Source organism: Nilaparvata lugens, chromosome 11 (assembly GCF_014356525.2).
Source record: "Nilaparvata lugens isolate BPH chromosome 11, ASM1435652v1, whole genome shotgun sequence".
NCBI classification, from domain to species: domain Eukaryota; kingdom Metazoa; phylum Arthropoda; class Insecta; order Hemiptera; family Delphacidae; genus Nilaparvata; species Nilaparvata lugens.
The window spans coordinates 6,702,686-6,729,760 of NC_052514.1; the positions used below are offsets into that span (position 1 = coordinate 6,702,686).

The 27,075-nt window shown below is 34.1% G+C and overlaps 1 protein-coding gene across 1 annotated transcript; it reads right to left on the minus strand.

Annotated features, from left to right (window-relative positions):
* Window positions 1–1,018: 1,018 nt before the first annotated feature.
* LOC111058992 (extensin) lies at window positions 1,019–14,897 on the minus strand. Its single transcript, XM_039437497.1, has 4 exons — window positions 14,773–14,897; window positions 7,580–8,691; window positions 6,641–6,852; window positions 1,019–1,575 (listed from the first exon to the last, which is right to left on the minus strand). Exons 1-3 carry the CDS (start codon window positions 14,782–14,784, stop codon window positions 6,642–6,644), a joined length of 1,335 nt encoding a protein of 444 aa, XP_039293431.1. The 5' UTR covers window positions 14,785–14,897; the 3' UTR covers window positions 1,019–1,575; window position 6,641.
* Window positions 14,898–27,075: the final 12,178 nt, after the last annotated feature.

Below are 27,075 nucleotides of genomic sequence, written 5' to 3' on the forward strand. Positions count from 1 at the left end.
AGTATTTGATTTACTTTGGTGTTGCTATCCATGTCAATCATTCGATAGCTTCATCTTTTTTCAGCACTGCAACGTTGCCACATCGTTATTTAGTAATGCAATTATAAATAAAAGAATATTTTATCTCAATCATGAATATTTATTATTTATCATTGAAAAAAAAATATTTTCTAGGCAAATAAAGAATAAATGATGGATATTTTGAACAAAATTGAACAGTCAATATTACATCAGATATAACGGAATCAGCTATCCTCAGTGGCAAGGCGGAGAATCGGCAACGCTCTTCTCCTAACTTTCTTTTCTGCCCTTATAACGTGGAGCTCACTATAACGAAGTAGGCCCATACTTATACTTACTTATCGTCGATAATATTGTGATCCAGTTTTTCACTATTGTACTTAATGTGTCCATGTACAGGCCAGTGTACTGAGATTTATCTTTGAATGAAAAAATATCGGCCTACTATATTAGAGTTCTAGGAAATTGTAGCATACATTATATTTTACATTAGGTATATCAATTGTGTTATACTGTAATTATAGCGTATTATTTGCACTTTGAATAAAAAGAAATTGATGTATTGAGATGCACAGTTTTTTCTCTTGAAGAGGCAACCATAGCATAATGTCTCTCCTATCTCACCTTCCTCTTGTGATATTTGAATACTCCTGTTTGAGATCACCTACCATTTTAGAACTGTAATTTAATTATTTCAAACAATTTTCAATACCTGTTCACTTTCTTATGAATATAATGTATTACCTACCAACGTAATACAATTTTTACTTCTCATCAATGAACTTTCCACAATATTGTGGATAAAGCGAAATATCTATTCTCAAAAGGTTGATTACATAAATTACCTACACCACTGATCTTGCAACGGTTCAATCATAACCATTGTGGGGCATTTCTGAATGGAAGTTGACAAGGCTCCGCCATATTTTGAAAAATACATCAACGTAATGAGGAATGAATGATTGGTGACAGTCTATCCCCAAAACAAAAACTCATCTACAAAAGTATAAAATTCATTTTATTCCAGAATTGAGAGATTCTTTACATACATTGGTAATATTTATTACATACAATGAATAACAATATAAATTGATTTTACTTTCAACTTTCTTCAAATTTTGTTGTTACATTATTCGCTATGATGTAATGTAATCCTACCAAATACTATTCGAATACTGCTCATCGATTCAAGAACATCTACAATAAATAACATATCCTAATAATGTCTTTCCTAACTAGATCACCAGCTCAAGCCTAGGTAACTTATGACAATGTAAGCGTTTCTTTATCATTTTTAGCATCAAAACCATTTTTAGTAGGTCAAATAATTCGTATAAGAGTGAGCGTTTCTTTATCATTTTCACTTGAGTATCCAAACCATTTCCAGTAGTATCCTACAAATAATATAACTCCTTCAAGACTCCTTAGAAACAAAAAGCTTACAGAAGTAAGTCTCAGACTTTTAGTATCAGACTTGGTGGGGTTTTCAAAAAATGCTTCAATTTTATAGGAGCTCTAGACATTTCTTCATCGTGCGGGCTTTGGGTACAGTACCTGAAAAACATAAAAAATAACATCAATTCACAATCAGAAACCTTGATTCGAATTCTATAATGCTTTAGAACTGTAATTGAACTGTTTCAAACAACTTCCAATTCCTTATTATTGTAAGTTAAACAATTATTTTAGAAAAATGTATTTCCTTGCGAATAAATGGATTTTATCCTGATATCGAATACCAATAATCGATATTTATTGATTCTCTCAAAATTCACATCAGACTATAAGTGAGTCGTCCATTTCCAAAAGTGCCTTCTTGACAAAATTTGAGAAATTGAGATTTTGATTGCATGTTTTTGGCACAACTGGAATTCACATTAAAAAACACTTTTACAGTGACAAAAGTTCCTTTATCCTATTTTAAAAAATTAGAAAGAATGTATGCTGAAGAAGAAGTGAGAGCTGAAGAAGATGCAGTGGAAAGTTCTTGTCATTTGAAGTTCTACAAAGATTTCATTTCAAAACAAGAACATCTGGATCTTCAAAATGTTGATGGAAATGAAGAAATTGATGAGCCCATGGGAGAAATAAATTTAAGAGTGTAAAAAAAGACTTATGATAATCAGAAAAAACTCCTCTTGATCTACGTTGAGCTAGCTAATTTTTTATTGATTGAAGAGTCACATTTTGCATAAATTGTTACAACATTAAAAAAAAATTGCATGAACATTGTTCTAGCTCATTTTTTAATATTTGGAAAGAGTACATTTTTCATAATTTTTCTACAATATTCAGGGAATGAATATTTTATGAGATCCCAGAGAATATATAATGATAAATTGAGAATATTCTATCTCATTCTGGAGAAATAAAGGTTGATAGAGATTGACAAAATATTAAATCATGATGTAAGAATGAATAATTGTAGACTAGGCCTACCTAATGAAATGATAAGTTATAAAAATTTATTCATATGCGAGGGAATGAATATTTTATGAGATCCCAGAGAATATAAGAATGGGAAAATTGAGAATATTGTATCTTATTCTAGAAAAATAGAGCTTGATAGATATTACAAAATATTAAATCATAATGTTAGAATGAATGATTGTAGACTAGGCCTACCTAATGAAATGATAAGTTATAAAAATTTATTCATATGCGAGGGAATGAATATTTTATGAGATCCCAGAGAATATATAATGATAAATTGAGAATATTCTATCTCATTCTGGAGAAATAAAGGTTGATAGAGATTGACAAAATATTAAATCATAATGTTAGAATGAATGATTGTAGACTAGGCCTACCTAATGAAATGATAAGTTATAAAAATTTATTCATATGCGAGGGAATGAATATTTTATGAGATCCCAGAGAATATAAGAATGGGAAAATTGAGAATATTGTATCTTATTCTAGAGTAATAAATGTTGATAGAGATTGACAAAATATTAAATCATAATGTTAGAATGAATGATTGTAGACTAGGCCTACCTAATGAAATGATAAGTTATAAAAATTTATTCATATGCGAGGGAATGAATATTTTATGAGATCCCAGAGAATATATAATGATAAATTGAGAATATTCTATCTCATTCTGGAGAAATAAAGGTTGATAGAGATTGACAAAATATTAAATTATGTTTTCTTGTTGGTTATCCATCTTGTTTTCACTAATATTATAACTATTGTATTTTAATATAACTTTAATGTGAAAAAACACTCACATTCTTTGGTGTGGCGACGACCGTTTCGTGCTGGTGTTGCACATTCTCAAGCCCGACAGAAACATGCAATACCAGCACGAATACAATATCTCAGTAATTTCCATCTGAAAACTTATTCATATGAGGGAATGAATATTTTATGAGATCCCAGAGAATATAAGAATGGGAAAATTGAGAATATTGTATCTTATTCTAGAGTAATAAATGTTGATAGAGATTGACAAAATATTAAATCATAATGTTAGAATGAATGATTGTAGACTAGGCCTACCTAATGAAATGATAAGTTATAAAAATTTATTCATATGCGAGGGAATGAATATTTTATGAGATCCCAGAGAATATATAATGATAAATTGAGAATATTCTATCTCATGCTGAAGAAGAAGTGAGAGCTGAAGAAGATGCAGTGGAAAGTTCTTGTCATTTGAAGTTCTACAAAGATTTCATTTCAAAACAAGAACATCTGGATCTTCAAAATGTTGATGGAAATGAAGAAATTGATGAGCCCATGGGAGAAATAAATTTAAGAGTGTAAAAAAAGACTTATGATAATCAGAAAAAACTCCTCTTGATCTACGTTGAGCTAGCTAATTTTTTATTGATTGAAGAGTCACATTTTGCATAAATTGTTACAACATTAAAAAAAAATTGCATGAACATTGTTCTAGCTCATTTTTTAATATTTGGAAAGAGTACATTTTTCATAATTTTTCTACAATATTCATTGATTGAACATTTCAAGATTATTCCAATATGTTTAATAGAACATTTCTTTGAATAAATTATGTTTCAAACTTTCAAATCTCTTCTTCAGGCTCTTTGTTGTTTTAGATTTTCAAATCAGACCTGATCCATTTACAGTATCAAAACTAGCTACTTGGACACTCACTATACACTCACTATACACTGTCACTAAAGTGACTTTCAAGTAAAAGAGACAGTATTCCTTCATGCAGCTCCGATGCTCCCCATGCAATCAGTATTAAATAATACAGTGTATAGTGACAGTATAGTCTTTTTCTATAGTTCTGTATTGCATGCTCCAAATTCTGTGCTATTCGATTTTTTTTTACCTTGGAAACTATCAATTTTACCAAAAATTAAAACACTAGGATGTTGTCAAAAATATCGTTAATTTATTGTGAAATTACATACCGTATACATGTTTCAAAACCAACGGTGTCATCTTCATCGGTGTATAAGGTAGGCTACTAAAGATGACACCATTGTTGCTCAATCATGTATCCAATTTTACAATAAATTAGAGATATTTCCGACAACATCCTAGTGTTTTCATTATAAATAGAGGTAACAACAGTGTCTGGGAATCTTTCCCAAGTTGAACTATCATGACTAAAGCTAGATAACGTAAATGAATTTTATTAGTGGATCAACATTAACAGAACTTTTTCATAAATATTACTAAACGAAAATCCGAATTAAATGTTGCAAAATCACCCTGAAGACTTCTGCAACTGCAAATATTGACAACAGGGTAAACAGCTAGATGATTTGCAGCATTTTATTTGGATTATAGTTATGAATATTCATTAGCATTTTTGAATAAATGCAATAGCCCAGTAATTCCTATCTGAAAATTTATTAATATGAGGGAATAAATATTTTATGAGATCCCAGAGAATATAAGAATGGGATAAATGAGAATATTGTATCTTATTCTAGAGTAATAAATGTTGATAGTGATTGACAAAATATTAAATCATAATGTTAGAATGAATGATTGCAGACTAGGCCTACCTAATAAAATGATAAGTTATAAAAATTTATTCATATGAGGGAATGGATATTTTATGAGATCCCAGAGAATATATTAATGATAAATTTGAGAATATTCTATCTCATTCTGGAGAAATAAAGGTTGATAGAGATTGACAAAATATTAAATTATGTTTTCTTGTTGGTTATCCATCTTGTTTTTACTATTATTATAACTATTATATTTTAATATAACTTTAAAGTGAAAAAACACTCACATTCTCTGGTGTGGCGACGACCGTTACGTGCTGGTGTTGCACATTCTCAAGCCCGACCGAAACTAAAATATTTAAGGTTATCACCTTAAACCATAAACGATAACCTTGAATACTTTAGTTTCTGTCGGGCTTGAGAATGTGCAACACCAGCACGAAACGGTCGTCGCCACACCAAAGAATGTGAGTGTTTTTTCACTTTAAATTTATATTGAAATAAAATAGTTATATCAAACTATGATGTTAGAATAAATAATTATTGTAGACTAGGTACCTAATAAAAGTGGAAGTTATAAAACTTGAAATAAATGTGCAGTATCAGAAGAAGAAATAGACTAATAATTATTCAACTCCAACAGGATTTGTTTTTCTTTTGTCAGCAATACTGAGTTTCATAACCTCTGCTTCTAATCTAATCTTATAAAATTCTCATCTGACTGACTCACTGATCACGATTTCTAAAAAACTACTGGATAAATTGCAACAAAACATAGAATATAGCTTTCGCATAGGTCCTGAGTACCTAATAATTGAAAGAAGTGAACAATTCTAATAATAATTAAAAGAAGTGAACAATTCTAATAATAATTAAAAGAAGTGAACAATTCTAATAATAATGAAAAGTAGTGAGCAAATATAATATTCTGACCGATATGGATTAATTCATCATTATTCACTTTTCTTCCTTATTCAGTTTATCGATAGTTGATAATGTTTAATCAATTATTTCAATAATTAATCGATTAATTATTTGAAATCTGTACTTGTTTTTCATTTCTTTGCTTGGGATCGGACACCCCATTACATTATTGATGCATGAAATTAATTTACACCTTTGTACACCGTGCAGAAATCATTATCTTTGGATTTTATTTTGAAAGAGAGTAAAAATATAGGCGAATCCTACAATACTTCTCACAAATTTAGATCAATCATAACTAATATACATTAAAAGAATATAAGCTATATTTTGTCTGTGTTATGAATTCATAATAAATTGTACACGTTTTTAATAGTAGGCCTACCGTAAATTGATTACTTGAAAATAGTATAATATTATTATAATAGTCAATTTTATACGGCTATTATATTATAGTGAAGATTTGGAAAGTCGCACATAACCTTTATTTGGACAATTTATTTTATGAAATTGGGATGAAAAAAGTTTTGGACTGTAGTCTGTTTCTTTGTCCTTAAGCTGTTTGTAAATGATAAATAAATTATAGACAATTATAGCAATTATAGATATATTAATTATTAAGTAGAGAAAAAGTTTGGGGTTTATCCTGTTGCTTCTCACCCAATCATTAATTTGATATTGTGATTGTGGGATGTAGTTAATAGATAAATAATGTTATAATAATCACATATTAATGATTATGGTAATCTCACCTCAGTTCTTTGTAAGTCGGGAAGATGTCTCTCGCTTAAGATAGGCGTGTGATGGGGCTGAAGGGGGTCCAAAGTAGGAGAAGTAGTGAGGGGCTGGTGAGGGGGAAGCTGGTTCCGGTGCCGGTGCGGGGGTGGGGGTCACTTCCGGTTCCACTTCCGGTTCTGGTTCCGGTTCAGGGCTCCTAGCTGGTGGTCCTGGGTATGTGGCAAACCTGTGAATTATTACAATCTTTTAAGAATTTTCAAGAGTTTATCAAGCACTTGGATTATTGATTAAATTCAACATCCATAGATTATCATCCATCAACAGAATTGTTCCATTGTACAAGATTGAAAAATGAATTTCTTATTTTTAGAACTTGTGGCTGGAGCTCAAGGCTTCTTATTCTAGTCACGCCAAAAACTATTGTATTTTAATGATGTATTTTTATTTGTAAAAATATTTCTTGTATTTGACATTAAATTCATTATTTATTATTCAGTTAATTTTTCTATGAAACGTTCTAATTTTAGAATTAATTATGGCTCAAAGTGAAGAACAATAGCAGTTTTTTATCTTTGTAGTATCTTTTTTGTGATTTAGATCAATTTTATTGTTGTTAGGATATGGCTTTGATGATGGGGAGTCCCATAGGATTTTCCAATTCACCGTCATAACCACAATCTCACTTTACGGAGAACTGTGATAGTTACTCTTGATTTTCACAAGAATTTCATTTTGAAAAAGTTATGAAAATCTGATACCCATACTTTTCAAACAAGTTATAATAATTTGAATCTTAGATATAGGAATTGGTATTGAGATGAATGAAGACATATCACAATGGTTAGGGGTTGTTGGAAAATTGAATAAATTTGAAAATCGATCTATTCATTTATTTATCCTGATCCCTTCAAAGGCTGAAAGTATTCTAATGATATATTGAAAGATGTTTCTACCTGAGGAAGGGAGCGATAGCTGGAACGGCTGCAGCAAACTTCAAATGCGGGGCTGGTGTGGGGGCAGCTGGAGCAGTTGGAGCTGGAACCACCACTGGAGCTGGATGCTGGGGAGCAGGGTAGTAAAGACGTGGCAGGTTGGCTGGATAACCAAGTTTTGGTGACACTGGAGCATACTCTGGGGCTGGTTTGGGGGCAGGAACGTACTCTGGAGCTGGTACAAAAGCTGGAACGTATTCTGGAGCAGGTTTTGGTGGGGTATAGTATTCTGGAGCATGTTTGGGAGATGGAGCTGGGGAAAAGTATTCAGGTTTTGGAGCTGGAGAATAGTATTCTGGAACAGGTTTTGGAGCTGGGGCTGGAGCATAATACTCAGGTTTAAGAGCTGGGGCATAGTATTCTGGTACAGGTTTTGGTGCTGGGGCATGATATTCTGGAACAGGTTTTGGTGCTGGGGCATAGTATTCTGGAGCGGGTTTTGGAGTGGGTGCTGAAACATAGTACTGCTCTGGAACAGGCTTGATAACTGGAACAGCTGATTTATAGTATGCTGGAGCATATTCAGGAACCGGTTTAGGAGCAGCAGGTGCATATGCATGAACAAACTCTGGAGCAGGTGTGTATGCTGGAACTGGTTCTGGTGCTGCATATTTTGGAGCAGGTGTATATGCTATAACCGGTTCTGGAGCTGCATATTTTGGAGCAGGTGTATATGCTAAAACCGGTTCTGGAGCTGCATATTTCGGAGCAGGAACATATTCTGGAACCGGTTTAGGTGCAGGAACATATTCTGGTGCATGTTTTGGTGCTGGAACATATTCTGGTGCATGTTTAGCATGTGCATACTCATACTTATAGACAACAGGGGTTGCATAGTGTGTTGAAGGGTGTAGAGGAGTTGCATAATGTGATGGTTTGGGAGGGGGGTGAGCAACCTTTACACTGGTAGTTGTCACCGTGGCATAGGAGGTGGCCACTGGTTTGGGAGGTGGTGGGGGTGCATGCTCAGGGGGGTGGGGGGCTGCTATATAGGTTTTGTGCACATGTGGGTGGGCTATGATGGGGTACAGGCCTGCCTGTGCCGTAGCCACGATCAAGGCTGAAGACAGGAGCTGCAACAAACATTGAAGCAATAAGACAAAATTATCAAGAAAGTAGTTTCATGAGTAGAAGAAGAAGGAGAAGAAGAAGAAGACAGCAAGAGAAGATGAAGAAGAAGAAAAGTCTCCAGAGGAATAGTTTAAGACAAAATTTAGTAGCTGAAAAACTCAGCTCTGCTTTTGTGAGGCTTAGCCTACTTACATTTATTTTTTTTTCCTACAAAAACGTTGATGTATTGAATGTTGTTGATATGAGTAGATAATATGTATTACAGCTATTTAGTAAGTAATATAAGTAACCTATTGAAATTTTATCGAGGGGTATATCTATTTATCTATCTATTTACCCATCTTCTACCTATCGATTTCATCTTGTTTTTGTATTTGTTAATATCTATTTTCAACTTATAAATGAATGTAAGATAGCAATAAAAGAGGTATAAATAAATACCGAAATGTTTTTCCAAGAGATTGCTGACTGATGCTATTGACTGTATTTAATTGATTGGAAACTTCAAACTGATTTGAAGTTTTGTCCCAATGCCTTATGGATCATAACAAGTTACAAGAATAAGAACAATTTCTAATAATAAAAAAATAAATTATTGGATGAAAACTTCATTATTAAAAAATCTAATAACTGAATTTAAATATTATCTGAACCAGAATATTGTTTTAAAAAGCATAATGCATGATTTTGGTAAGGAATTTTCAAATGTACCGCCATAGAGACCCCACAAAGTGGCTGTTCCATGAGGAACACGAGTGTCATGACCTTGGTGAAAGCGACGGCCCTCAGCGCCATCTATCAGATAAACTGTGAACCATCTGAGACAGACATTACAATCTTCTCAAAACGTTTTACTTTTCAATATATTTTTGAATTTTCTTCATCTAAGAACATAATTATAAGAACTGGATGCATATTTTCACTTGATTTTGTGGGATTAAAAGTGTTTTTCATACATTACAATTGATTTGAATTCTGTGAGTATGTTTTTATTGATGAAATTAGCAGCATACTTCACAGCTCTCGCCAGAGTAATGTGTGTTCCGTTTACAAAACTCCCCATTCATTTCCTTGTTTCATTCCAATGTTCAAGCCATTTACGTGCGGCTTCTGGTGCTCTATCATGCTTAAATAACACTTTATTGGAGGTCAGGATTGTGATTACGATCCTGATCAATTATTATTTTCCTCCACCTACTATCAAAAGTCTCATTTTACACCCTGGAATCGAATACTAAAGTACTACTTTTCCTCCCATGGGACTAAAAATAATTCCCAGCGGGAAAAGTGATCACTTTTACTCCCAAGGGAGTAAAAATAAACCCATAAGATTAACATGGGAAGAAGTCTGACAACGCCACGATTGAAGAATGAGGAATGTGGCAACACTGTCGTGGTCGGTAGAGGAAAAGTAAAAGAGCTCTATTTCGATCTTTGGAATATTTTAGCTCTAGGAAATAAGTAGCTCTATTTCGATTGTTAGGTTATGTTCAACCGTTGGTGGATATGAAAAAGTACACACCTCTAACATCATCGGCATCTCTACGAGAGCGTTCATCTAAAGGTACGTTTTCGTTTATGTTTAGTAAATATAAGTAGGAAATATATGTTTAGTAAATATTTAGTAATATTTAGTAAATGTTTAGTAAATATATGTTTAGGAAATAAGTAGCTCTATTTCGATTGTTAGGTTATGTTCAACCGTTGGTGGATATGAAAAAGTACACACCTCTAACGTCATCGGCATCTCTACGAGAGCGTTCATCTAAAGGTACGTTTTCGTTTCGTTTAGTAAATATCAGAGGTGAGCTAAATTTTGTTTTTAAAAAAATAGTGTGAAAGCGTGAAGATGTAGTAAAATTATTCATTGTTATAGGTATTGGTGTAGGTGGAGGAAAAATGTTGTGTGCATCACGGGACTAAAGTACTTATTCTCCCTCAGGGAAATTGTCGCCCTCGGCTACGCCATCGGGCGACAACAGTTTCCCTCAGGGAGAAAAAGTTGCACTTTAGTCCCTAGATGCACAAATAACTATTAAGTAACTCACTCTTTAGAGTGATTCCACGCAAGAATAGTGTATAGATAATTATGCTATATTAAATTCTTGACACTGAGGAGCTACACAACATTTTTATGGCGCATGCTCTTAGTATGCAATGAGTTAATCATTGGAAAGTTGATATCTGGGCACCGAGCTAAGAACTACAAAAGCATAACAGCATAATTTATGTCTATTTATATTAAACATTGATACACAGAACACAATAATATTCTTTCAATTGATTGGGGAAGGATCAACAGGCATAGCCCAAAACTGTTTCTTTCCTGAATTTTGATTTATACACTACTAGTAGTTCTGTGAACAGTAGACCTCACGCAGTATTCTCAACCACAAGTACCTGATTGAAACTATAAAATAGACCTTATGGAAATACAGCAATAGACTGGCTTCTCCACACATCTGTGTAATCACTTGTCAGCTGATTTATGATGAATTCTATAGTCTGATTTTTACTCTAATATTGGCGTATAAATGAGGCTTTTTTTTCCTTTTAAATTATCCTTGAAATGCAAAATTTTCGAAAACCTTATATATACATCGACGCGCAATTAAAAAAGAAACATACCTGTCAAATTTCATGAAAATCTATTACCGCGTTTCGCCGTAAATGCACAACATATAAACAAATAAAAATTTAAACATTAAGAGAAATGCCAAACCGTCGACTTGAATCTTAGACTTCACTTCGCTCGGTCAATAAATATGGTAGTCCAAAAAGTAGGTTCCATACACTTTTGAATTTCAATTTTCAGTCCAAACATTTGAAATTTTGAAAACAGAAAATTCTAATTTAGATTTTTCACAAACCAAATTTAATAACAAAATAACTCTCACTAATCACTTTAAAATGTAAAATAATGATTAGCTTTGAAAATGTTGATATAGGTTATATAAAATGGTATATACATTTTGTATATTGAAAAATAATGGATTTTGAATGAAATCATATCATTGGTCATGTCAACAAATCAGATAATATTGATCAAGTCGGTTTATCTATAATTCCCAGATAATTGATGTTGTGACAAAATAATTTAAAAGAGTAAACTGAGATTTATATTTTTATTTGCCAGATAATACTTCTCGTGGGATCCGCTGATTGATTACAATAGTTCAACAGCTGAACATAATTCTGTCTCACTCTACCACACAGGAACTCGCATCTTCCGTTATCGACAGACGATGAAATAATCATCTGTTTTTCCAATGATGAATAATTACTATCCTTTTCAAGTCCTTCAGCGAGTTTTCCCAGGGGTGAGACCTAGTGCAATCGAATTTTTATATCATAAAGCTACTATGTTCCAAATTTCGTGAAAATAGTTAGAGCCGTTTTCGAGATCTGTTGGACATAAATGAATAACCAAATATATACAGAAATTATTGCTCGCTTAATATAATAGGATATAAGGCAAAAAAGATGGAAAACTCGAAGCCGGAGGGATTTTTCTACAAAATTTGACACTATCCAGAGCTCATACCTAGAAAACTATGAGAGATATGCGGAAAAATGTTACCCATAATACTTTTAGGCTGATTTGTAAGCTTTTAAGCTGCGTACACATATTCGCGCTTCCAACCCGCACCGAGCACGCTCCTCCCTCGTACCGCACTCGTACCGCCCTCGTACCACCATCTAACCACAGTCGCTCCGCCTACGCACCCATCATGAACGTTACAGAAGATGTTAGATCTTCTCGCGTTCCCCGGTCGAACCACTCTTGCTCGCCGGTCAATCATCAATCGCTCTGCTGGAGTGACGTTCGGTTGCGGAGCAGAGCGAAAGTCTGTACGCACCTTTATATTGCATATTGTTCCAGATATATACAACAATCAACATATGGTACTTTCAAAATAGCTCCTCAGCACAGAGGTTAGGAGTGAGGACTTTTGATATGTTTATGCTTACCCCCTTACTATCTATCCTAAAAACAGCTGTGGAGTCAAAAATTGTGTTTCCCTCTATACCTTTTCGAGCACTCGTTGCCTGGACAATTTAGAAATCATTAGTTTTGTTACCCACTTTCTCATCAATAAAATACTTGAGTTTCGTCAAAAAAATATTGCAGAAGAATAAAAAAATACTTACATGAAAATTTAAATAATTTATTAAAAAAATAAATTAAGCAAATCAATGATCCTACTGAGACAAGATAGATATCAATCCTAGTTTCCGTTTATGATGAAGTCTGGCCTAAAATGCCTCTGAGTATTTCAACATTTCAAAAATTTTCCCGGTGGGCCACCCCTGAACCTCCCTTATCCTGGGAGGTATTTCATACTTCCCAGACCCCCCGGAAAAATTGAGCCCACCCAAAGTTTTTCAAGTAAGTGCCCGTGGGCTAGAAACACAGCTCACAGACTCAATTCGATTTTAATGTTGGGAAACACATTCAATCAAGCAATAAGATCGTTGAAATGTATATCTAAAGCATCGCTCACACCAAAATCATCAACAAAATGTTTATTTTTCCGTCCTTATACATTCTATTAGATTGAACGGAGCTTGACTGACACATAAGGTGCATCATGTGTACGATAAGTAGTGGAGAAATAAACATCTTGTTAATAAATTTGGTGTAAACGCAGCTTTACTATTGTTCAACTAGTTTTTAATGAAAAATACAAATACTCCCAAATAGTTTTAGTGGGTGAAGAATATGAGAAATAATACTTAATAAAGGGTCAGGATGAATAAAAAGAAGAAGAGGAAGAAGAAGAATAGAATAGAATAGAATGGCTGCCTTTATTTTTACCTAGGAGGGCGGAGTTAGGGCGCAGCCGGCCCTCTCTTACACTCAACCCTCAAAGAAGAAGAAGAAGAAGAAGAGAAGAAGAAAGAAGAAGAAGAAGAAAAAGAAGAAGAATTACAAGAAGAAGAAGAAGAAGAAGAAGAAGAAGAAGAAGAAGAAGAAGAAGAAGAAGAAGAAGAAGAAGAAGACTATGAAAGCGATCCCTCTCAGCGCCATCTATCAGATAAACAGTTAACCATCTGTGGCAGACATTACAATCCTGTCGAAAAGTTTTTACTTTTCAAAATATTGTTGAATTTTCTTCATCTATAAACATATATAAGAACTAGATTCATATTTTCACTCGATATTTGTGGGATTAAATGTGTTTTTCATACATTACAATCGAATTGAATTCTGTGAGTATTTTTTTATCGATAAAATTAGCAGCATACTTCACAGCTCTCGCCAGAGTAATGTGTGTTGCGATAACAAAACTTCCCATACTAATCAACCCTATGATATAAAATCGGAACTAGAAGTATGAAACCTAACCTAACCTTTTTTTGGAGGTCAGGGTAATCCTGATCAATTATCTTCTCGAATTTATTATGTAGGATTACAGAAATGATAGTGAGGCTGAGGTTGAATTTCACCTTCCACGTCCACGCAAGAATAGTATATGCAGGTACTGTAACCCGTGCTCCACAAGTGGCTGTTAAAACTTTACGATAAAATTTTTTAAAATTGAAATTAGGCCTAAGTCCTATTACTATACTAGTAGTTATGTGAACAGTAGACCTCAGGCAGTATTCTCATCCACAAGTTACCTGATGTTAACTGTTTTAAATGTTAACAAAATCAGTTCACGTTTGAATTTGTATCCCATAATTTATTAATATTTATGTTAATTTAAACAATGGATAGTTGCAATAAATAAAGGCCACTTGTACCGTTCTATTGCACGCAAATTGCCTAAGCATATAAACATCGGCTTAAAATTTTGAACATAATTGACCTTCTTCATATAATAAATTGACCTCAATATTATTATTGTTGTGCTATTATTTTCTCTATGATGGTATGTAATTCATGTACCTGTTGATATACATTTAAACATCGGCTTAAAATTTGGATCATAATGACCTTCACCATGAGATATCTTCTGTGCTAACTTTCCTCTATGAAGGTATGTAATTCATGTTACTGTAACTACACTTATGCAGTTTGTTTCTTTGATAAATAAATTTGATTCTCAAATAATTACCTTAAGAATTAGGGTACTTACGAGGGTGATCATTGTAGGTTTGGTGGAGTGAGAGGTCTGGTAAGGTGGAGAGACACAGTCTAACTGAACTCTCAACCACTTTATATCAGTTAAATGTTAGAACTAGTCTCTAATACAATACAACCAACGCCTCTCTAATGTCTTGGTGCACAGCTACACTGTCAGTATTTGACGTAAGGAACATCAAAGCTGTACCATTTAACTAATGCTGACAGTTTTAAGTGAATATCTCCTCACCCCTGTAATGCCTTTCACTGGTGCAGGACCGACATCGTAGTTTCAGAGAGCGAAGTTCAATCGAGAGAATATTGCAGCAGTAGTAGGTTAAGTCATGCCGGAGACCTGGGTGAGGTGGACTGAGAATTAAGAACTACGTATAAGAACTACGTATAAGAACTACGTATAAGAACTATGTATAAGAACTAAGAACTAAGATGAAATAAAAACACTCAAAATCTACAGTTTTATTGAAAATGAATCTGAATCATTTTCCGCTTGAAAATGTGACCTGTATGGTCACGAAACCATGGTTCTGTACCAAGTAAAGGTAGGCGTACACAGATTGTCATCGGACGGACGGATTATTAGATTTGATGCATTGTGATGCATTGTTTTCAATCGGAGTGCGCATACCTATCCGCATCTGTATAGGTATGCGCACTCCAATTGAAAACAATGCATCAAATCTAATCATCCGATCCGTCCGATGACGTTCTGTGTGCGCCTACCTTTATACAGACATGTGTGTAATGCATGCAATGAATAATCCACTTGTCAGCTGATTGATTATGAATGATTCTATAGTCTGATTAATCCTATCTTCAGAGTAGATGATAATATATAGTGATATCGGAGTATGGAGAAAATTCCTTTTCCTTTCATATTATCCTTAAAATGCAAAATTTCAAAAAGCCTTTTGTATACATCAACGCGCAGTTAAAAAAGGAATATTCCTGCCAAATCTCATAGAATTCTATCAACGCGTTCTATAAATGAAACAGCAGAGGAAAGAAAATCCGAGTTAAACCTCGGAGGTCTAAACATAGACCTCACTGCGTTCGGTCAATTATATTTCTACATTGTTAAAAACCTGTCGGGGAATGTCGCGGAGCTAGAAAATGATAGCGTTATCTGCTTTGTCGAATGATAGACAAGGGTAGCAACACTAATTTTAATCAAATACTGCCATTATAGCATGGACCTCACCTTCACCATCTTTCTTTCCTTCATCATCTTTAATCTTTCGATAGTTCCACTGTTCTTTCGTGATAAATTAATGCACTATAGCTTGAATTTCACCATCTTTCGTTCCTTCATCATCTTTAATCTTTCGATAGTTCCACTGTTCTTTCGTGATAAATTAATGCACTATAGCTTGAATTTCACCATCTTTCGTTCCTTCATCATCTTTAATCTTTCGATAGTTCCACTGTTCTTTCGTGATAAATTAATGCATAGTTCCATTGAGAAACAATAGCATAAGTAGATATCCCATGGGGTAGGGCGTTTATGTCGCAATTTTTACTGTTATCTCGAGCCGATAGCTCATGTAACTCTTTCCCATGAAGCTGTGTGACACTGGTAGTCTCTCATATTGTGCCGTTCATACACTCAATTAAGAACTACGTATAAGAACTACGTATAAGAACTACGTATAAGAACTATGTATAAGAACTAAGATGAAATAAAAACACTCAAAATCTACAGTCAAAATCTACAGTTTTATTGAAAATGAATCTGAATCATTTTCCGCTTGAAAATGTGACCTGTATGGTCACGAAACCATGGTTCTGTACCAAATAAAACTGTGTAGGATTTGATAACATAATATATGTGTGTTTTTATATCATTATGGAACGGTTCCACAACATTGACAGTGACTCAGTCGAAATTTCCAGAACTAAGAACTAAGAACTGAGTACTGAGAACTAAGAACTAAGATAGCCCAACTTGAAAGTATCTATAGCCTATATATAAAAGCGAAATGGCACTCACTCACTGACTGACTGACTGACTCACTCACTCGCAGAACTAAAAATCTACCAGACCAAAAACGTTCAAATTTGGTAGGTATGTTGAGTTGGCCCTTTAGAGGCGCACTGAGAAATCTTTTGCGATATTTAAACTCTAAGGGTGGTTTTTAAGGGTTTTAAGTTCTTTTAGCATGTATATTCTTCTTATTCCAATATATTAGAATTATAATTGAAATGGCCATACCATATGTTAATATAGAACTATAATCTAGAGAGAGTACCTCTTCGAAACAGTTGTTCTGGTAACTAAATTAAAAATGTTGTCAGGTTGGCATTAAGTTGAGTTGACTTTGTTAGGTTGGCACCAAGTTGAAGATTGAAATGCATTTTTCAAGGACCTCCTAAATACCAATTTATCCAATTAGACAAAATTAGCGTTTTCTCAGCTTTTCTGCGTTTCCTCACCTTTTCAATAATTGATTGAAATATATTAGAAAAAATTCAGTACACAGGTTTAGCTGAGGTGGAAGAATTTTGTTCGCCAAAGATACGCCGATATAGTAACAGGTGTTTTTCGAGATCAAATCGACATAATACGTTCAAATTCGGTACAGAGGTTACGATGAGGTCTTCATGCAGGCGAGCGAAGCGAGCCCGCTGATCTCATTTTTGGACGATCCAGTGGGGGGACCAGGGGGCGGAGCCCCCTGGCTATACGGATATGGCGAGCGAAGCGTGCCTGACGGCTAGTTTTCTATAATAATCGAACATTCAAATTGCCCTATTGAAATGTTCAATTAGTATAGTATGAATATAGTAATATGATTTTAAAAATAATATTGAATTTAGTAAATGAACCTATTTTGATGAAATGTTAGTCTATTGATTTATTTATTTATTCTTATGGTTTTTATCGGCAGAGAGATCCTTTTGGATGTTCTGCCTCGCCGTATTACCCAATGTCATTTCCCAACACTCAAGTTCATAGGTTATGTATTCAGTTCTTCATGTTTTCTCACTAAAAATTTACACTTCCACTTCCTGAGTTTCTATTCTATAAAGTTTAAAATCAAGAAAACTATTGATTGACTAATTGTTATAGAATATGATATTGATTGAGCATTCATGAGACTTTTCAAATAATTGATATTATTGAATACTTTGCGGAGTGGAAATATTACAAGGAAATCAAATTACAGTATAATTGTTGCATTACAATAGTTATAGTATTTTTGAAAAGTGATATTGCTCCTCGGAGAGATAAGATTGAATAAAATTATTTCATTAATTTTGCCGTTTTGGGCTTGAATGGTAAGCCTACATATCTGGAAGTTATGTAATTCTGAGTATTTTGATAGACTAATGCATGAATATCACAATAAATTCAGGTTGCCTTGAATCTTACTTTATCGTACAATAAACTAGGCCTATATTCTATAAACAATCGACGATAGTTGATTATAGACGTATCATTTACTACCCTAATTTATTATTATCTTAATAATAAAATACCATCTGATATGAATATCTATTATCTGATAATAGATAAAGATTATTGAAGATAAAACTTGAGCTATGAATAATAGAGGAGTAAGGAGTTGATATAAAAATATTGATTAGGAACAAAATTTTGACAAATTGATGAGATAATCCTTGATTTCAGCACTTGGCATTTGGGATTTCATGTACGGTTATGCTACAGTACTACAAAGGGAGAATGGATTAGTTGAAGATGTAAAATAGAGAAATACTAGACGAAATAGAAATACAGGGAAGGAATTTGAACACACTGAAGGAAAAAATAGAGGAAGATATTCCACATAGAGTTGGAGAACTCTCAAAAACTGGCGATATATAAATACAGATTGTAAAGTAGAAATATTGTGATATACCCACCTGAAGCTATAGTTCCGTGATCTCTCATCATCATACGTCTTATTGCCCACGCACAAGCTTGGTGCTCATTTGGGCATCATCCTCAACCAAAGAATGATTATACTAATAAATAATTCATACCCTTCAGGAAAAAAACAAAAATATCAAGAAATCAGTTTTATGAGTAACCTAATATGCATATAATAACCGTGTGAACTATTGTGAAACTTTATAAATAAAAATCTGGTGTGGTGTACTCACACAACTTTCCTTGCTCATTGAACTGTAAGCCTCATTCTCAAACGAGAATAATGTAGGGGAATAACATAATTACAATTGGCGGCAACATATTTGCAACTACGATCAGACTACCGTATATGTGTATATATAATTATTGTTTTCAGAGTACTTTTTTCTTTGTGTAAATTGTGAAATTCGATGATTTTTTTAAAGTCGTCAAAACAGCTGTTCTACAGATGAAATATCTTGACTATGACTGTGTACTTTTTATAAACTGCTCTACCTACCTACCTCATGAACGAGATGGAGGTTACAAAGTCCATTTCTCAAGGATGGGGTGGACCCCATTAGTTTCCCAGGAAAAAGACTCATGCCAGTTGATAGATCTGATAAATAAATATACAGGGTATCAATTTGAAAAAAATCGTTAGAGCCGTTTTTGAGAAAATCGTGAAAAACATGTTTTTTTGGTAACTGCCATTTTTCTCAAGAATATTACGGAGCTCCTGCAATTTTCCCATAAATGAGACTCATGTCAGTTCACAGGGCTTATAAATAGCTATCCATGGTATAAATTTTAAGAAAATCGTTAAAGCCGTTTTCGAGAAAACCGTGAAAAACATGGTTTTTTAGTCATTATCCGCCATTTTTCTCAAGAATATTACGGAGCTCATGAAATTTTCCCAGTAATGAGACTCATGCTAGTTGATATGGCTTATAAATAGCTATCCATGATATAAATTTGAAGAAAATCGTTAGAGTCGTTTTCGAGAAAACCGTGAAAAACATGGTTTTTTAGTAATTATCCGCCATTTTTTCCGCCATCTTGGTTTGAATTTTATTGAATTTCTTATTGTCGGATCCTCATGGTATAAGGATCTTAAGTTTAAAATTTCAAGTCAATCGGTTGATTGGGAATGGAGTTATCGTGTTCACAGACATACACACATACACACACACACACACACCACACACACACACACACACACACAGACCAACACCCAAAAATCATGTTTTTGGACTCAGGGGGCCTTGAAACGTCTAGAAAACTGGAAATTGGGTTACCTTAATTTTTTTTGGAAAGCAATACTTTCCTTACCTATGGTAGTAGGGCAAGGAAAGTAAAAACATGACACTTCAAATCTTTCAAAATTCTTTGAACTTTAGATTTCCTCAGTAAGAACATAACCTATTTTTTCGGACATTTCATTATTTATCAAAATTTGGGAACAGAATAGTTTTGGGCTATGCCTGTTGTTCTATCCCGATCATATTCATATGATTTGTAATTATATCAACGAATAAAAATAAAAATCGAAATAAAACCAAAGGATGTATGAAGTGTCGACAATAGTAATTATCACAACCGATTTTTCCTCCTTCAACTCATTTCCACCTCTTTTATTTTCAATCACATTATTCATCCAGTAATAAATAAAATGCACGCCCAAGCCTGACCATTAGCCGAAGTCAAGTCACGCCGACTCACGACGCTAAACGTTCGGGTGACCTTGCTTCTCGCAGTTGTTGTATAACAGTTTATTGATATCAGTTATTGACTAACAGTGTCATGTATCTAGTGGACGCGGATATGGGTGTACAGGGTGCACGAAATAAAAGTAAAAGTAGAGTGGATACGGAGTAAAGTAAATCCGGGACCTCTCTCTCGCTCCAAGGTTGGTTCTAGGGCGAGTGTCTTTGAAAGTTGAATGATTTTCCCGATTTATTGAAAGTTGGTGCAAATTGCAAATTGGAAAAAATGACTCAGAAGGCTCTCTAGAAATCAAAATATTTCATGATATGACTTATTTCATGTAAAACAAATAATGTTAATGTTGAATACCCTACTCCCCATGATTGAGATAATAATGAGCGCTGCTATCCAGAGATTGTAAGTTTGGTGTAAGGGTAAGCATTCCTGACTGGCAATTGGGAGGTACCGGGTTCGATTCCCAAGCTGGCAACTAATTTTTGGATAGTAGTTCTCATCGAATTTCCATCAAGCTGTTTACCCTGTTGTCAGTATTTGCAGTAGCAGAAGTCTTCAGGGTGAATTACAGCATTTAATTTGGACTTTCGTTTAATAATAATAATTAATTCATTAGCATTTCATTTGAATAATTGCAATATCTCACTAATTACCATCTGTAGACTGGCTGGCCACTAAGGCTTTGTATAAAATGAGCGCTGCTATCCAGGGATGGTCAGTTTGGTGTAAGGGTAAGCATTCCTGACCGGCAATTAGGAGGTGCTGGGTTCGATTCCCGGGCTGACAAATAATTTTCGAATTGTAGCGCTCATCGAATTTCCATCAAGCTGTTTACACTGTTGTCAATATTTTCAGTAGCAGAAGTCTTCAGGGTAAATTACAGCATTTAATTTGGATTTTCGTTTAAAAATAATAAATAATTTATTATATTGTCAACTCCTCAATACTGGATGAAAACTACGAAATTGTTATTGTTGCTTAAAATATTGTTACAAGCACTAATTCAAACGTTACGTACAGACTTACGTGTCACAAACACAAGGATATTTCGCTTTTCATCAGCTGATCTGCTTATATCCTTCTGTATCTTACTGTTTCCGTATAAATACAGATATAATAATCATAGCTTCAGCTGATGAAAAGTGAATGCGCGCGTTCGTGGCGCATAAGTCTGTACTAACGTTTTAAACAACAACACAATAAATTCCTCAATTCTCAACATTTCAAATTTTATTCATATCTATGATATAATGTACTCTCTTAATCTTTCAATGAACAAGTCAAATTAATTTATCAATTTAGGTATTGATATTATGTTCATTTTTCATTTCGCTTTGAAATCTGAGAATCGAACCAGTTGCTCTCTTATATAAAAAAATTATATAAACTTTTACTAACCGTGATGTACAATACCTACTTGAATTCCAATGCTAATAATAGAAGGACCTATGTTTTTTTTCTACTTGGTTTTAGTTGAATTCCTAACCATCATAATGTCAATAAAAAAAATATTTAAATATTAACTTGACCGTGAGGATATTTACTTGAAGTGAGGTCTAAGATTCAAGTCGACGGTTTTGCATTTCTCTTTATGTTTAAATATTCATATGTTCCGCATTTACGGCGCAACGCAGCAATAGATTTTCATGAAATTTGACAGGTATGCTCCTTTTTAAATCGCGCGTCGACGTATATACAAGGTTCTTGGAAATTTTGAATTTCAAGGGGAATATAAAAGGAAAAGAAGCCTCCTTCATACGCCAATATTAGAGTAAAAATCAGACTATAGAATTATTCATAATAAATCAGCTGTCGAGTGGTTTATAAATTGCATGCCATGACGCATGCAATTCAATATCTCAATGTAACTTGATAAAAAATCAGCTGCTGTGTGGACTATTAATTGCATGCCCCATTGAATGCAATTTTTATGCACTATCAAACGACCAATGCTGTCAGTTTGAAGTGAATCTATAGTGAGGGTCACGTTATAATGGCAGTGGAGAAAGATAGAAGATCAACGTTACCGATCCTCAGTCTTGTCAATTCCTTCTATAGACACTAGCTGATACAGGCTTATTGATGTAATATTAACTTTTCATTCTCATTTTAAAAAATCAAATATATTTTATATATAGATATTGTATTTTTCAATAATTTCATAATTAAGATGAAATATTTTGTTGATTAATTATCAATTCCACATGGTTGAAAGACGACAGAGCAAAGCGAGAAAGAGATAGCGCTATCCTCTTTGTTGAATGATAGACAAGGATAGCAATACCATTGCCAATCAAACACTGCCATTATAACGTGGACCTCACTAGAGGGCTGACAGTAACACAGCTACGTTGGTGGCATCTGGAGATTTATTACTTTCAGATTGTACCTTCTATATATCTTTCTATCTATCACAAGAATGTGCAGTAAACTCTGCTACCTATTTCAGCGATATGTTACGAAACAAATCCACCGCACAAGTTGAAATAGTAAACTGCCCTATATTCTAGAAATTCTCGATCTTGAAGAAATTGAGTTTTTCATCATCAAGGGTATAAGGGTAACGAGCAGTTGGTGGGAGATCACCTATAATGAGTTTCAGGTTATAGAGTCTGTAGAAATGATAGGATGGCATGATTGCCAATTCTCTTCTTGCACTATGTTATGTTTGAAGGGACGGATTCAAGGATCCAAAGGTTCAAAGAACCCCACACGTTAACTGGAGCTTATTGCACCAAGTAGATAGCTGTGTTTATTTAGTTATTTTTTGATATAATTACAAATCATATGAATATGATCGGGATAGGACAACAGGCATAGCCCAAAACTATCAGGTTCCCAAATTTTGATAAATAATAGAATGTCCGAAAAAAAGATTATGTTCTTACTGAGGAAAGTTGAAGCTCGAAGTTCTGTCAAAAATATATAATATCAGCTAACATTTTTGAATTGAGAATGATTAAAATACCAAATTATAGACAAATATTGCACATAATATCACCGCACTTTGAAAAAATTGAGTTATTTCAGAAAATTTTGAAGCCAAAAATATACACACAACTTTCCACTAGCTATTACCACAGTGTTTCAAGTTATACCGGTATATCTGATATGATATTGATTGTTCATCATACCAAATAATAGTCAATACTTCTATCTCAAATATACTTCATTCACCAATGAAATGAATCCGTTATTATTTAATCATGCTGTTATCTAGTTTGAATTTAGATTTTACAATTCAACCATTGATAGAAACAATAAATTAGTTGTGAAGAAATAATATAGTTGTAGTCTTAAATAATCACTCAGCATTCCATCCAAGACTTACGAATTCAATTTATTGTATTTTTCCAGATTTTACGATTCCAGTTTTACTAAACTGTAGTTATTTTGTGCACTTGTATTTGAACTTTGAACCAAGACATGCAACAGGTCGCCGATTCTACTTGGAGTTGGACTTTGAACTCACAACTTCCTCAGACATTCAACAGGTGGCCGAACAGTTTTTGGGGTGAATGACCTCATATTTGGTGCACTTGTATTTGGACTTTGAACTCAGACATGCAACAGGTTGCCGATTTCACTTAGAGTTGGACTTTGAACTCACAACTTCCTCAGACATTCAACAGGTGGCCGAACAGTTTTTGGGGTGAATGACCTCTTTTTGGTGCACTTGTATTTGGACTCTGAACTCAGACATGCAACAGGTTGCCGATTCTACTTGGAGTTGGACTTTGAACTCACAACTTTCTCAGACATTCAACAGGTGGCCGAACAGTTTTTGAGGTGAATGACCTCTTTTATGGTGCACTTGTATTTGGACTTTGAACTCAGACATGCAACAGGCACCGATTCTACTTTGAGTCGGACTTTGAACTTACAACTTCCTCAGACATCCACCAGGTGGCCGATCAGTTTTTGAGGTGAATGACCTCCTATTTTGTGCACTTGTATTTGGACTTTGAACTCAGACATGCAACAGGTCACCGATTCTACTTGGAGTTTGACTTTGAACTCACAAATTCCTCAGACATTCAACAGGTGGCCGAACAGTTTTTGGGGTGAATGACCTCTTTTTTGGTGCACTTGTATTTGGACTTTGAACACAGACCTACAACAGGACGCCGATTCTAGTTGGAGTTGGACTTTGAACTCACAACTTCCTCAGACATTCAACAGGTGGCCGATCAGTTTTTGGGGTAAATGACCTCTTATTTTGTGCACTTGTATTTGGACTTTGAACTCAGACATGCAACAGGTCACCGATTCTACTTGGAGTTGAACTTTGAACTCACAACTTTCTCATACATTCAACAGGTGGCCGATCAGTTTTTGGGGTGAATGACCTCTCATTTTGTGCACTTGTATTCGGACTTCGAACTCAGACATGCAACAGGTCGCCGATTCTACTTGGAGTTGGACTTTGCACTCACAACTTCCTCAGACATTCGACAGGTGGCCGATCAGTTTGTGGGGTGAATGACCTCTTTTTTAGTGTACTTATATCCGGACTTCAAACACAGACTTGCAACAGGTCGCCGATTCTACTTGGAGTTGGACTTTGTACTTAGTTCTTGAAGTAGTTGAGATAATTCTAGAAAAATGCAGATTTTGGGCGTATTTTTGTGCATTTTTCCATATCTGTTGTTACTGCGACTCTAGATGGCCAACTGAACATACATGCCCAATTTTAACCCATTTGATCCAGTAGATTTTTAGTTCTGTTGATTATGAATGTGTGAGTGAACAAATCAGTGTCACTTCGTTTTCATATAAATAGATTTTTTTTAAGAAGAATCAACAGTTAATTTCTATCAGATATTCTACCGGTATTTGCTATCCACTATAGAAAGCACTGGCAAGGCAGAGAATCGGCAACGCGGTTCTCCTATCTTCACTGTCATTATAACCTGTACGACCTCACTATATAAGAGTTAATTCTTGTTCTCCTAACAAGGAGAACTCAAGCAAGCTCTCAAAATATTTATCAACTGTCAATAGCAGTTTTGAAACTCTCTATTTCAATAATAATTATTAAAATGTAATTATTATTAAGAGGATAATTATTATCCTCTCGATCTACACTCTATACGATATTGCCAAGCTGTATGCAGCCTATACTTAGGGACAATATTATCTTCCACTATAAGCTACTTAGTAGCTTAGTAGCTTAATATCGGGGCACCGAGTTTCGCTGGTTATTTTAATTTATTGATAAACAGAACATAATTCTCTAAAATGATCGTGTTTATATTTCACAGCTGGCTATAATGTCATCTTATGAATTTCGGGGATGCGATATTTTGATTTTTCACATACTCACTCGCTCACTCACTTTTTTACTATCCACAGCTGTTTCAGCCAAGGATGAATTATCCTTCTAATGTCGTTCAGCGAGTTTTCCCAAGGATGAGACCTAGTGCAATCAAATATTTATCATAAACCTACTATGTTCCAAATTTCGTAAAAATCGTTAGAGCCGTTTTCGAGATCCATTAAACATAGATAACGAGATATAAAAATTACCAGATATAAAAATAAACCAGATATAAAAATAAACCAGATATAAAAATATCCAGATATACAGAAATTGTATAAATACAGAAATTGCTCACTCAATATAATATGATAAGCGTTGAAGCTACCGCAAAAACGCGAAATTGGAAATGTTCGGAACTCAAAAATGTATACGTGAATTTACAAATTCCCGCAGCTGCTGGCAGTACTTCAGTGTAGAAACTCCATGTCCCTCCATCCACCATGATCTGACAAGAATTATATGAAACACTCCACAAAACATTATACTCTATGTAGTTTACACCCTCATTTACATAAGTCGTGCCCAAACTGAAATATCATCCACCAGAACATAAAATAGATTTATTTGCATGTTTATTATCTCGATTCTAGAGCTGCAATAGAATCATTATAATATTGTACTATAACTATATCGATCTCACCGAATACGTGGTTGTAGTATATATACATCCACGTAATAATGACAGTGTTTGATAAGCAATGGTATTGCTATCCTTGTCTATCATTCAACAAAGCAGATAGCGCTATCTCTTTCTCGCTTTGCTCTGTTGCCAGATCATCTTTCAACAATGTAGAATTGATAATTGGTTAACAGAATATATCATCTTAATCATTGAAATTATTGATAAATATAATTTTCTTGATTAATCAAATATAATTGATTATTTTAAACGAGAATGAACAGTTAATATTACATCGATAAACCTGTATCAGCTACCATCGATAGAAGGCATTGACAAGACAGAGGTTCGGCAACGTTGCTCTGCTATCTTTCTCCACTGCCATTATAACGTGGACCACACTATAGTAAGATTAAATTCACAACTGTCAGTATTTCTTATAGAAAAACACTATCGCTTCCCATTGAAACCATGCTGACATATCAATTTGGATCTCACTGACTATATATTCATCCTACTTGATTTCAAGCACGTATATACAGATATAGCCTACAATATGGAAATAGTAAACTAATAAAACGACGGCGTGTAATACTGGTATATATGCAACACATATAGAGGACATTATATATCATGCGCAATGTTGATTTCTTCTTGTTCAAACGTGTATATGTCAAATAAGTTGGTTTGCTACTATATTTTACTGGTTCAAATCCTTTCACTTTTCAAGTAACAGCCAACACCTACTAATATTCTAAAGGCGTTTGTTTGTTTTATTCAAAGA

What these genes read in the sequence shown, in the direction of transcription:
- LOC111058992 (XM_039437497.1), bottom strand. An exon ending in GCTATCGCTCCCTTCCTCAG is followed by an intron (nt 6,853 to 7,579) that starts GTAGAAACATCT and finishes AATAATTCACAG; the next exon opens with GTTTGCCACATACCCAGGAC.